Genomic DNA, 12115 nt, shown 5'->3' on the forward strand with positions numbered 1-12115 from the left:
TTCTGCCACACATAAAATTTGTTCTTTTCTTTGTGTATATCATAATTTTTGCCAGTATCCTAAAATAGGAGAGAAAATGCCTGCTGGTTTTGAAACCTGTCCTTAGGCTTCTTTACTGGAGCAGTTACCAGAGGAAAAATTTGAGCAGTTAAGCTGTGTTTTTCCTTTCAAATTCGAACATCTTCTCCCTGATGTCAGTGACAGTGTAGGAGAGCAGTAAGTTGGTGTGAAGTGGAGGTGCCTCCCCTAAAATTTCCTTTTTCCTGTGCCAGACTAAGTTATTACAAAACACCTCCATGGCATTTCCTTACCTGTTTGAAATGGTAGACAACAAGCAGTACCCACGGAGTGAGGGTATTTTTAGTTCTTTTGTACCCTAGGTAAAACAGCCAGGTCCGCCTACCATTTATTAAAAACACATAGAGGCTATTGAGGACAGAGCTTATTCTTTTGTATCTCATCTAGCCTGCTCATGTCAGGTGCTAATCAGAGAGGCTGAATGAGGAAGGAGGACACTGCTGCAAGCAGATCATCTATTCCCAATTTCAGAGAGGCACAACAGGAGTGTGATCCTCATTAATGCACACAGCTGTGGTACACAGTGACCCAGAGAGAATGAAAGAATTTAGGACTGAAATGCATCTCAGTCAGGGGAAGGTGGAAAATATCAAATTTCAGGGAACATGAACATATGAAAACCAGCATTTATCAAAGAAAGGAGGGGACTGAAAGGTTACCTGAATATGAGGAATAATGTCTTTACTGTGCGAGTAACTGTGCGCTGGAACACAAGACCCAGAGAGGTTGTAGAGTTTGATTCACTGGGGATATTCAAGAACAGCCCAGTCAGAATCCTGACCAATGTACTTTAGGATGACCTGACTTGAGCAGGGAGGCTGAGTGAGATGACCCTTCTAACCTGACTCATTCTTTGATTCTGTGTGATTCTGTGACAGAAATATTGGAAGTAGAGATGGAATTTCAACAGCAGACATACCAAGCCTTAAGGTGAAGGGGGAAGAGGATGATTATGAAATTGATTTCCTTTTTATTATGAGAAAAAAGAGGAGAAAAAGTAAAAGAGGAGCATGTTGGAATGAGTTGATGCTGTCTGTATTCCAGGCACTCACCAACAAAGCCTCTCTCACTCCACAGCTGGATGGAGTAGAGAAAATATAACAAAAGGGTTCATGAGTTAAGGATGGGGAGAGATCACTCACCAAATATCATCATGGGCTAAACAGGCTCAAATTAGAGACATGAATTGAATTCATTGCTAACAAAATCAGAGCAGCATAATAAAAGTAAAATAAAACCTTAAAACCCTCCACCTTCTCCCCATGCCTACCTCCTACCCCAGTGGCACAGGGAGACAGAGAATGGGGATTACGGCTAGTTCATCACCTGTGGCTTCTCCCTCTACTGAGGGTGAGGGGTCATTTCCCTGTTGCACTGTGGGGTCCTTCCCACAGGAGACAGTTCTCCATGAACTTCTCCAGTGTGAGTCCACCCCACAAGCAACAGTCCTCCCCAAACTGCTGCAGTGTGGGTCACTCTTCCACAGGGTGTGGTCCTTCAAGGACCGGCTGCTCCAGTCTGGGCTCTGCTTTCCATGGGTTTTCCATGGGGTCACAGCCTCCTCTCAGGTATCCACCCACTCCAGCATGAGGCTCTTCCACACGCAGCAGGTGGATTTCTGCATCCCTGTGGAGCTCCATGGGCTGCAGGGGCACAGCTCCTTCATCACGGTTTTCACTTTCAGCTGGAGGGCAATCTCAGCTCTGGCACCTGCAGCACCTCCTGCCCCCCTTCCCCCCTCCACTGACCTTGGTGTCCACAGGGCTGCTTCTCTCACATTCTTTGACTCCTCTCTTCTGTGGCCACAACTACAGCTGTGCCATATCTCTTCTCTCTTCTTATATCTGTTATCACAGAGGCATTACCAGCATTTCTAATTGTCCCAGCGGCCCATTGGCCAGTGGCATGTCCATCTGTTGGAGCTGCCAGGGATTGGCAGAGCTGGACTTGGGGAAAGCTTCTGGCAGCTTCTCATGGAAGCCACCCCTGTAGCCCCCCCACCAAAGCTTGGCCATGCAAACCAAATGAACAAGTCTGCAGGGAAAGTCTCTCTACTTGTCTCCTTCCCTGCAAGACTAGAACAGAGAAAAGAAAAAAATTGTCAGTGAAAATATCTGGGGAGAAATGGGTAAGTCATCATAATTGGGTTTTCTTTCCATACCATAACAGCTGGTTGGCAAAATCTCCTTAAAGAGCACTAGATTCCTCTGTATCTGGAATTTTGGATTCAATTTTAAGTAACCATCCAAACTTCTAGATCTTTTGATAGATCCCCATACTCCAGATTTCTACAGGTTTAGAGTGAATTAAACAAATCCCTATGTATTTTTCGCACTTACCCCCCGCCCTTCCGTATACAGCTTTGCAAGGTGTCTGTCCACTGAATGTAGGTGACAAAATCCACCTCCAGGTGTGACTTTCAAGGGCTTCACTAAGCATTAGGTTAGAGTAAAAAATGACTGCTGTGACTAAGTTTGCCACTGGCAAATTTGCATCAGCAAAATGATATAATAAATTGCAAAGTATTATACATGTAAGAACGCTTTACCTTGAAAATGAAGGAGATTTATTTAAAATAAACAGCAGGAAATAAAACAAGGAATTTTGTAATACCATATTTGAAAACAATTTTTCAGAAAAGAAATAATTGCATTTCAGAATTTATTAGAGTACATCAGTAAAATGTAATGAGTGAGCATCCACTTTTATGATTATGCTGAATTGTATTATAAAATCTATCAGCAATATAAGAGAAGATTGGAAAAAAAAAAGTCTGGGATACACAGTTTTAGTGTATTTTGCTGTCCTTGCTCTTCCATACCTATAAAATATTCAATTTAGCAAAAGGAAAAGAATGTAAAAGAAATCATGGAGAGCTAAGGCACTGCAAAGGAAATAGTCAAAATAGATTGGTAGTCAGCTACTCTATGGCAGATTGGCATTTTTAGCAGGCATCATAGGTAATTGTGAAACAGAGGAAAAATAGCTATTAATAAACCATTTCCAGCAGTTTCATACAGGACTTAACATTTTACAGTTCAGCTTCTGAGGATGGATATTGCTGTGATGACCACAAGGTACTTTTGAGACATATAATGCTGTAGCAAAATTTTAGTCTGTGAAGAAAAGTTGTCCCTAAACCTTCAGGAGCAGTGATGCCTTGACCAGCCTAATGCAAGGTCTGTACTTTTTTTCCCAACAGCTGCAAAGGGCCACAACTAAATGAATATCCTTAATAAATATCCAGAGATGGCAGAATGCAACTGCAACTGGACTTTTTTGATTATGTTAATAAGATGAAAGGAAATAATGACGACTGGCACATCTGAAGCTTAAATTCTTTCCATTGCTTTAAGTGTCCCATTTGAAGAGCATTTCTAGGTAAAATGTGAAGTTTATTCAAAAAGCCTCAAATGCATCTTTCTAGAATTTAAATGCTATTAAGCATTTGGCTGAATACAATTATTTGGAAGAAATGGGTCTTTAGAGATCAACAGTGTGGTGTGATACATTGATCTAGTGAGGTCACTGAACAAGTGAACAAGTTCCAGAGAGATGTCATTCAACATTAGAGCAGTATCTAGACTCCTAAGGTCTTGAATATATTAATTATTCATATATCTTTGTGTGTGTCTTATATTGTGTGCATATATACATATATAATCTATCTAATCTGTGTCTAAATCAGAAAAAAAATAATATTTCAGCTTTCTTTCAACATTTCTGGGGTTAATTTCACTTTTGATTGGGTCTTCAAAAGCCTTGCACTTCAGATGTGACTGGTCACATCTCGCAGGGACAGTCAGTGGAAGTCACATCTCTTACTTGCTTAGAGTAGGCCTTGGACCTTTAAATCCTTAAGATTAATTGCTGTTACCTCCTTTAGGAAAGTATTTTCTATTTCCTGTAATTTGGTTCGCTCTGGAAGCAGTAACATCCACTAACTATGTAAATTAAACCATGTTAGATTGCTTCAGAAGTGAAGTTATACGGATTGAAGAGCACAAGTGTACTTTCTGGCTCCTAAGTTCAAACAGCAAGAAGAGGCCAAGACTATCTCAGATGCTTTCAGGGAGCTCTTTTATGTTCCTGTTTGCCATTTCTATCCACAGAAAAATTCCTGTACAGTTCCTCTCATCCTTTTACCCCTCAGAGTGTATCCACACCACTAAATGAAAAAGGCTCAGGAAATAAGCTATGCATGACACCTTTGGTGGGTGGAAAGGGAGAAAAAATCTAAATAATCATTGTGTCTTCCTGTTAAATACTTTCACATTAAGAACAGAGACTGTGCTCCCCAGAAAATGTGGGTTTGTCTCCAGCCTTCAGAAAAGCAATAATATTATTTCTGGTTGAAGCACTATCTTGGCTTGATATGGTTGAGTTGTCTTTTTTTGCAGTAACTTAGAAGAGTCTGTGGGGAAGCATCCTTGTTGGGCAGTGCTCACACTGCTTTCTGAAGGAAATTGTAGAAATTCCCAGGATTTGTGCTGAGCAAGCAAACTTCAGAAATAGCAGAGTAGTGTGTTTTCCCAGGGGCAGCACTAAGTAGCCACCCAGTGCTTTCAGTGCTTGGGCTGGTGCTCTGTGTAGCACCGCTCCATGATGTACACTGGAGATACGTTTTGGGTCACACTGACAGTCATTTTCTTGCTTTCCTGATTACATTGGTTCCATTTAATTTGGGAAAGTCTAGTCAGCCTGACACATCCATAAATTGAGTATATAAAAAACCCTATAGAGGTTGTATATAATATTTGTGACATTATTACGGGTTGACATTCTCGTACTAGCTGTATTGTGCCACATTTTTGAATCCTTGCACTTGTTGTGGTGATCTGATAAATCAGAAATGAGATGTGTTTGCCCTTCCAAGAGCTATTTGCAAAGTCAGCATGAAACAGGAGATTCACTTCATTTGCTGCATTAAAAACTAACATGGTAAAGCTTCCATGTCAACAAATAGCAGTTCACAACACAATAGTTGGACACATAAGCACTGATTTTTCCTAGTTGAGATGCTACTTTTTCCTTTGAAGTTTTGAAGTTACCCTGTTAATTTTTTCTCAAAGAGAGGATGAAATAAAGTCTGACATGATAATCTTTCCATATCCACTGAATTCCCTAAGGTAACACTGAGATTATTACATTTAATGCAAACAAAAGCAGTTTTCACAAGTTTCAACAGCAGGTCACAATTTCATTGGTTCATTATAGATAAAGGATAGGTGTTTGCAGTTGTATCTATTGTTTCTCAGTTTTGAAACCATGAAATATGAGTGCTAGGTATTTTTTATAAATCCATTATGATTATCAATTCAACTTTAAAATACTGTCTTTTGAAAGGTTGACATGGATTTTCAAGAGCCCTGCATACATTCTGAATGCATTTCTTATTATTTTTACTCCTATAGTTTGTGAAGTCTGTTTTTTTTTTGTAATTCATCATTCCTTATGCTGAGTGAATCCAATAGTGTTTTTTTTAACTGTACAGTGAGATTCTGTGGTGCCAATGTAGATACCTTTTTATATCAGTGGGCCTCCAGTGAGATGGATCTTCAGGTGTGATGGCAAAGCAGGGCCTTCTTTTTTTAATGTTTGTACAAAATATTTTTTGTGGGTGGATCAAATTGATTTTGAGTATTTGCACAGTAGGTTTTTGAAGCCTTTGAAGCCTTTGAAGCAAAAATCTCTGTTGTAATGAAAGTTTTATGCAGATGTGGAATGAAGATTTAAGGTTCTGGTAGGGTTAAAATTACTAATAGTTTAGTTCAATTCTTTGTATATTGTCAATGTAATTTTATTTCTTATTATATAAGTCCTGTCCAACTATTTTGCCTTTTTTATTCCTTTTTGTTAAAAGATACAAATGCACTGATAGTATGCAACTTATGAAGGCTCAAGACACCAACATCTTCTTACAATTGTTGAGTTGTGATCTGCCAGCAAAATACCTGTGCAGCTCTGAATGTGGAAAAAAAGCGGTGTGTTCCAGACTGCTCTCAAGGAAGCACTTCATAAAATAGAGGGTGAAAGTTACAGGGAGGAGTGAGAGCACTATTGGATCTGCTCAGCTTTATACATCTGAGGCAGCTCATAATCATTGCTGCCAAAAACCTGCCCTGGGAACTCTCAGCGCAGCAGAGAGAGATGGAAGCAGCACAAGAGGCCACATTAGCTGGGATCTGGTCTTTGAAAAAGAGTTTTCTGACAGTTTGGACTGCTGTGAGGCAGTGCTGGCTTGCTTGCCTTTCTAGTGCCCCTCCAAAGTTCTGATAGGCTTGAGATACTCCTGTAAAATGCTTACATCAAATTACAGCGGCCTTTTTCTATACAATAGATCTGTCAAAAAATATTCATCTATTAATTTTATTTGAAATAATTCCTCACAACAGATTTTTTTTGAAACAGTTTTTAAATTTGTTTTTTCCACTTCAGAATAAAATTTGGGAAGATAGAGGCAAAAGTTTCCTTGTTTTTCAGAGGTATCAGTGTTCTAAAATGGTTCCTTTCACAAGTGGGGCTCTTCTTCACAAATCTGTATATCAAATTTATCTTTCCTTTAAGAACTTGTCAAGTTGTCAACCTCTTCTAAGGTCATGGACTTTCCTCAGTTCTAGTAATCCTTTCAGGAAATAGACCACATGTTTATTGTCTTTGGTATCCACTGTTCGTTTTTTTCCTTCCCTTTCAAGAAGTATTGCCATCTGTTGCTTTACAGATTTTTTTTTTTAATGAATTCTCTAATTTCTCCTTCATTACCATCTGATTTTTGATCCTTTTTCTGGTGAGTTTTTTGATTAGTTTTCAATAATTGTTTAAATGAGAAGAAAGAAATCTATAATGCCCTCAAAAGCATTAAGCAAGATAGGGTTGAAATGCAGTTATCTTACCATCAATTATTCTTGTGTAGTTCTCTTTTCTTTTAATTACAGCCTCTGAGCACATTTTTATTCACCATCAATTACCACCCATTATCCTGCTCATCTGGAGTAATGGCATGGTGGCAAAGCAGAAACAGAGTTAAAAGATAAAGTAATTACATTGTAAGAATTCACTGTGCCCTTATGTGAAGAATGAAAAATCCAAGACACTTTTGAGGGTGGAATACAGTGAGCTGAGCCAAGGTTGCCCAGCACAGTCTTGTTCTATTAACACCTGGAGCAAAACCTGTCAGGCCATGTGCCATGGTTTGACCCCAGATGCCAGCTCAGCTGGCTTTTGTGCTGGTGGGGTGGTGTGAGAAGGAAAAGGCCTTGGCTCTGTGTAAGTGCTGCTCAACAGTGACAAAAACATCCCTGAATTACCAACACTGTTTCCAGCATAAATCCAAAACACAGTGCCATGCTAGCTACTCTGAAAAAAATTTAAAACTTAACCCAGCCAACCCCAGTGCATCATGTTCATGTATCTCATAATCCCAGCTGGATGTGAGCTGGTCTATTTAGATGTCATGGTGCCATATCCCTAAAGGATATCAAAAAGTATGTTTATCTAAATATAATGCTTGAAGACAAACCCAACTTCCATGTTAGTATGAGTACATATATCACAAGAAGGCAATAAATGATCTTTTCTTCTGTTATTTTCAGAACCAAATTTTGTGTCATCTTATGATATTGGGAACTTTACCTACTTCTTCTTCCGGGAAAACGCAGTGGAACATGATTGTGGGAAAACAGTTTTCTCTCGTGCTGCTCGGGTGTGCAAAAATGATATTGGTGGCAAGTTTGTGCTGGAGGATACCTGGACTACCTTCATGAAAGCTCGTCTGAACTGCTCTCGCCCTGGAGAAATTCCATTTTACTACAATGAACTTCAGAGTACTTTCTTCCTGCCAGAACTGGACTTGATCTATGGCATTTTTACCACCAATGTGTAAGTAGACTGAATGATATATTTTATTTTCTTGCTGTTTGTGATAGCAAAACCTAGAACTTCTGAGCTACTCTTTTCTGCATATGCCAAGTAAACATCATAAATTTAAACTGTTGTTTTGCCCAATCCACTGTTTTCTGTGAACAAGTATCAGTTCCAAATGTTTCCCACATGAATTGTTGAAAATATGAGAGAAGGAATAAATTCTTATTATTTCCTTACTGCAGGGAGCCAGTTGTGTTTAAGACTATTCTGTCTTATTGTTAGGAAGTAATTAACTTTTTTTTGACTATTGTAATACTCAAATGCATTATGTATTTATGAAATAAATAATTTATAATTGCAATGTGACGCAATCATGAATTTGACACGATGGAATTTGACCAGGTCATAGAGAACTCATCTTACCCTAAACAGCACAAGAGGTGCTCTTAGGTATTTTAATACAGTTCTAACATGTCCTTATGTGAATTTGAAGGTCAAACCAAGAATTTAACCTAATTTTAAGTGAACCTGTTACATCAATAAGGTAAAATTAAGGAAAAGAAAAAAGTACAATTTGGTCTTAAAAATTCAAATTTGTTAAATATTAAAAAGTTGAATGGACCTAGAAAAAAAGAGATATTTATCTCAGAAATGTTCTTTTTAAATTTAAACATGATGACTGGTGTTCAAATGCTGCTCAGTGAGAGCAGCCTCTGAGTTATGGCTCTGCAGCCCAATGTTCAGACCACTGGAATATTTCCTGATTTCAAGTTCTGATTCTCCAACCTTCTTGTACTGTCATGCTATGTAAATCAGTTTTGTCTAGATCTTAAAAGGTCCTTGGGCACTTAAACCATAGGTAAGGCACCCTTGAACACAGGGATGCCTGCCTTTTATAAATATTCATTGACCAGGTGGAAGCATTCACAAGTTAATGCCAACAGATTATGATCTCTATGCATTCTAGACAGTGAGCATGAATTTGAGCTCATTTAGGCATCTTCCAGACTGAGGCTCACTCCTGAGCTGGCAGCTGGGGTTGTGAGCAAGACTAGTGATGAGGTGCTTGCACCAGGCAGTGGCAATTCCTAAGTCATGACGTTGGATGATGAGCTCAGCTGGTTTCTGCAATGGAGTAATGTAGGGAATCTAAACATTGTTATGGAAAGAGAAGAGCAGAGACTTTGAGATTACTGAGGATAAGAAAATTTGCTGTTGTTTCAATCAGCCCTTTTAATCTTGCTGTTTTGTTTTCCTAGTTAGTTCATATCCTAAAAGACTGGTATTTGTCAGGTGGCATCCACATACACTCTTCAACCAGATCTTTCTTGAGAAGTCAAAGTAGCCTAGACATGTTCCTGCCATGAAAAGCCTGAGCAGAGGAATTCTGCTCTAGAAAATCCACGGGGCTTTGGCCATGGAATGGGAATGATGTTCTTGCTGCTTCCTGGCTCTCCTGAAAATGGACTTGCTATTGTTAAGACTACCTTTGCCACATGAAAGTAGACAGTATTTTAACCCTTGCCTCTACATTCCTCTTCCCCTGTGGCCCAATGTTCTGACTGTCCAAGAGAGATGAACTGTCCAAAGAAGAACCAATTAATTATAACTGTTTGAGGGTAGGGTTTTTCAGTTGCTCTGTTTAAATGCCTGCCATCAAATGTTGTAACTAAATTTTTTAGATATTTTTGAAATATTTTGGAGCTAGGATTACTTCCCCATGCTGACTCCTGTTCATAGATAGTTGGTGGAACTCACATGATTACCTTTCTGGCCTGCAAGTGATGGTGGAGAAACACAAGGGTTTCTTATGACAGGGAACAACATATTCCTTTCTGTTCATGAAACACCAACAGAGGGTGTTTCATGAATGGCATTAATGGCATTCATAATTCTTCAGTCTCTATATCTTCATAATTAAAATTAATTTTTTGTACCTTAATGCTTTTTTAATATACTTTAATATACTAGTGGAGGGAAAAAATGGAAACATTTCTCTGACACCCAAACATGCACCTTTTATACATCAGTGACTATAAAGTCCACTATAGCCACTGCTTCATGAAAAAGCTGATTTTGTTTCTTTCAAACTATCCAAAAAGTCTGTAAACATGAGTCTCATGTTTATAGAAACATGAGTTCTCATAGGACTTCATGAAATTGGTACAATTAATAATATTAGTGAGATGCATTTAGTGATATAAGCAGGGATTTATCAGCTCTGATGATGATTGATTCTGCAGAAGTTGTAAGCATGGAACTTCAAGCTTTGGGCTTCCTTTTGGCTTCCTTTGAAATAAAAAAGACAAGCACAAGAAAGCAAATTGCTCTTTTGTCCTGGTATTTAATTTGTATGTCCTAACTCTTTTTTTAGTTGTTAGAGGGTTTTTTTTCCCCATCATTATGGAGTTTCTACAGTAGGTTTTCTTAAGCCTTGTGTAAATTCCAGGATAAGCTTAAAACAAAATAGTGGGGGAAAAAAAAAAAAAAACCAGAGAAGAATGCTGTGTGGATCAGTTGCCAGCAGTTTAAGCTGCAACAGGAAAGCAATTGACACCTTCATTATCTATTCCATTATCTCAAAAGGAGGAAAAGAACAATGCAGCTTTCCATATTAGGAGCTTTCATAGCTTTAGGATTATATTCGTTACACTATGCAGAATTACTTCATTGCCTTGTACATCACATTTTCAAGGCAAACCCAGGAAATTGTGTGTTTTCTCCAGCTGCCATGTATTGATGTTTATTTTTTTAACATGATATCTTGTAAGCAGTCCAAGTTATTTTCTCTTGATGGGTTTCTGCAACTTGCATTTTTATTGCTGTACAACATCTCTTGGAAGACAGGATTTTGGTGTATGTGTCCTGTCCAGGGATTCCATAGGATCTAGAGACATACCACACATTGAAAAACCTTACTTATGTTAGGTAGCCATTTGTTGTATGGAAGAAACTTCATTGAACCCTGAGAATAATATCATTCTGAACTTTGCACTGGATAAAGGGTGTCTCATGGTATTAGAAGTATAGTACAGTATTAGAGCAGCAGCACAAAGTAGGAAGTTCTGAGTTTTTCCCCACACCAGCTTCTTGGTAAGGCTGACAAATATTTTAAATGCCTATGCTAAATCGAATATTTTAAGTGCCTATGCTAAATCATTTCATCATTTATCATTATCATGAGATATCATTGCCTGGCTGATCATATCTGCTTCATTATTTACTTGAAGGATTGAAGAGTTATTGCCTTTTTATTTCTTTTTCAGCAATTTGACTTCGTAGTGTTATTACATAGGTTAATGTATTTATTTATTTTGCAGGAACAGCATAGCAGCCTCAGCAGTTTGTGTTTTCAATCTGAGTGCCATAACTCAGGCCTTTAATGGACCCTTCAAATACCAGGAGAACTCTCGCTCTGCTTGGCTTCCATATCCCAATCCTAACCCTAATTTTCAGGTAGGTATGGAAATGTTTTAGAAGGACAATATTTTATGTGAGCTTTCCTCAAAGTACTGCGTGGCTCATGAATTATAAATCCAGTTTTTCACTATATTGTAGCCTAAGACCTTAAAAAAAGCCTAAAATTAAAAGAGTTCTTAGGAGAGCTCCTTATTTCAACAAATTTAATTTTAATTTTATCCTTCCACAAAAATATTTGGATTGAAAAACAGATGTACTTTGAAGGGTAGGAGAAAAAAGGCTTAACTTCAATCTTCTGTCAAAATAAAACACTATGGTTGTCTGTCAAGGTGACATTAACTTCTGTCTGAAGTATGATCAAACTACTATTCTCTTTTACAATGTGTTTGTGCTATTAGGACTTAAAAAATGGAACAGTGTCTGGCAGAAAAAAGAAAGTGAGAGGAGGTGGTGAAGGAGGAGTGGTCAGAATTGTATATATTTTTTGTGCAAGGTGGTTCACACTCCCTGAAGAGTCAGATTAAAAGAATTTGTGACATGTTCTTCCCCTCATTTGAACTTGTTGGCCTCAGAGTGTGCATCTGTCTGACAGTGTAAAACCAGTTAGTCCAGAGTGGGTCATTTAGAGGAACTCTGCAAAAAGAAAGGGGTATTTCAGTAAGCACATATGCATTGTTTTCATCTTTTTCATAGTCACCACTCCTACCAGGACAATTTTAATGAGTGTGTTCCTTGCAAGGGATATGGAAGGAAA

General features: G+C 38.3%; 1 protein-coding gene across 10 annotated transcripts in view; it reads left to right on the forward strand.

Moving 5' to 3' along the window:
* Positions 1–12115, forward strand: part of SEMA5A (semaphorin 5A) — a 320230-nt gene that overhangs the window by 186966 nt on the left and 121149 nt on the right. For all 10 annotated transcript variants that reach the window (XM_059854936.1, XM_059854946.1, XM_059854910.1 and 7 more), the window contains 2 exons: positions 7671–7956; positions 11262–11397. In XM_059854936.1, the coding sequence (XP_059710919.1) occupies positions 7671–7956; positions 11262–11397 (422 nt within the window). The remainder of the gene's footprint in view (positions 1–7670; positions 7957–11261; positions 11398–12115) is intronic.

The sequence above is a fragment of the Haemorhous mexicanus genome, chromosome 1 (assembly GCF_027477595.1).
Source record: "Haemorhous mexicanus isolate bHaeMex1 chromosome 1, bHaeMex1.pri, whole genome shotgun sequence".
NCBI classification, from domain to species: Eukaryota; Metazoa; Chordata; class Aves; order Passeriformes; family Fringillidae; genus Haemorhous; species Haemorhous mexicanus.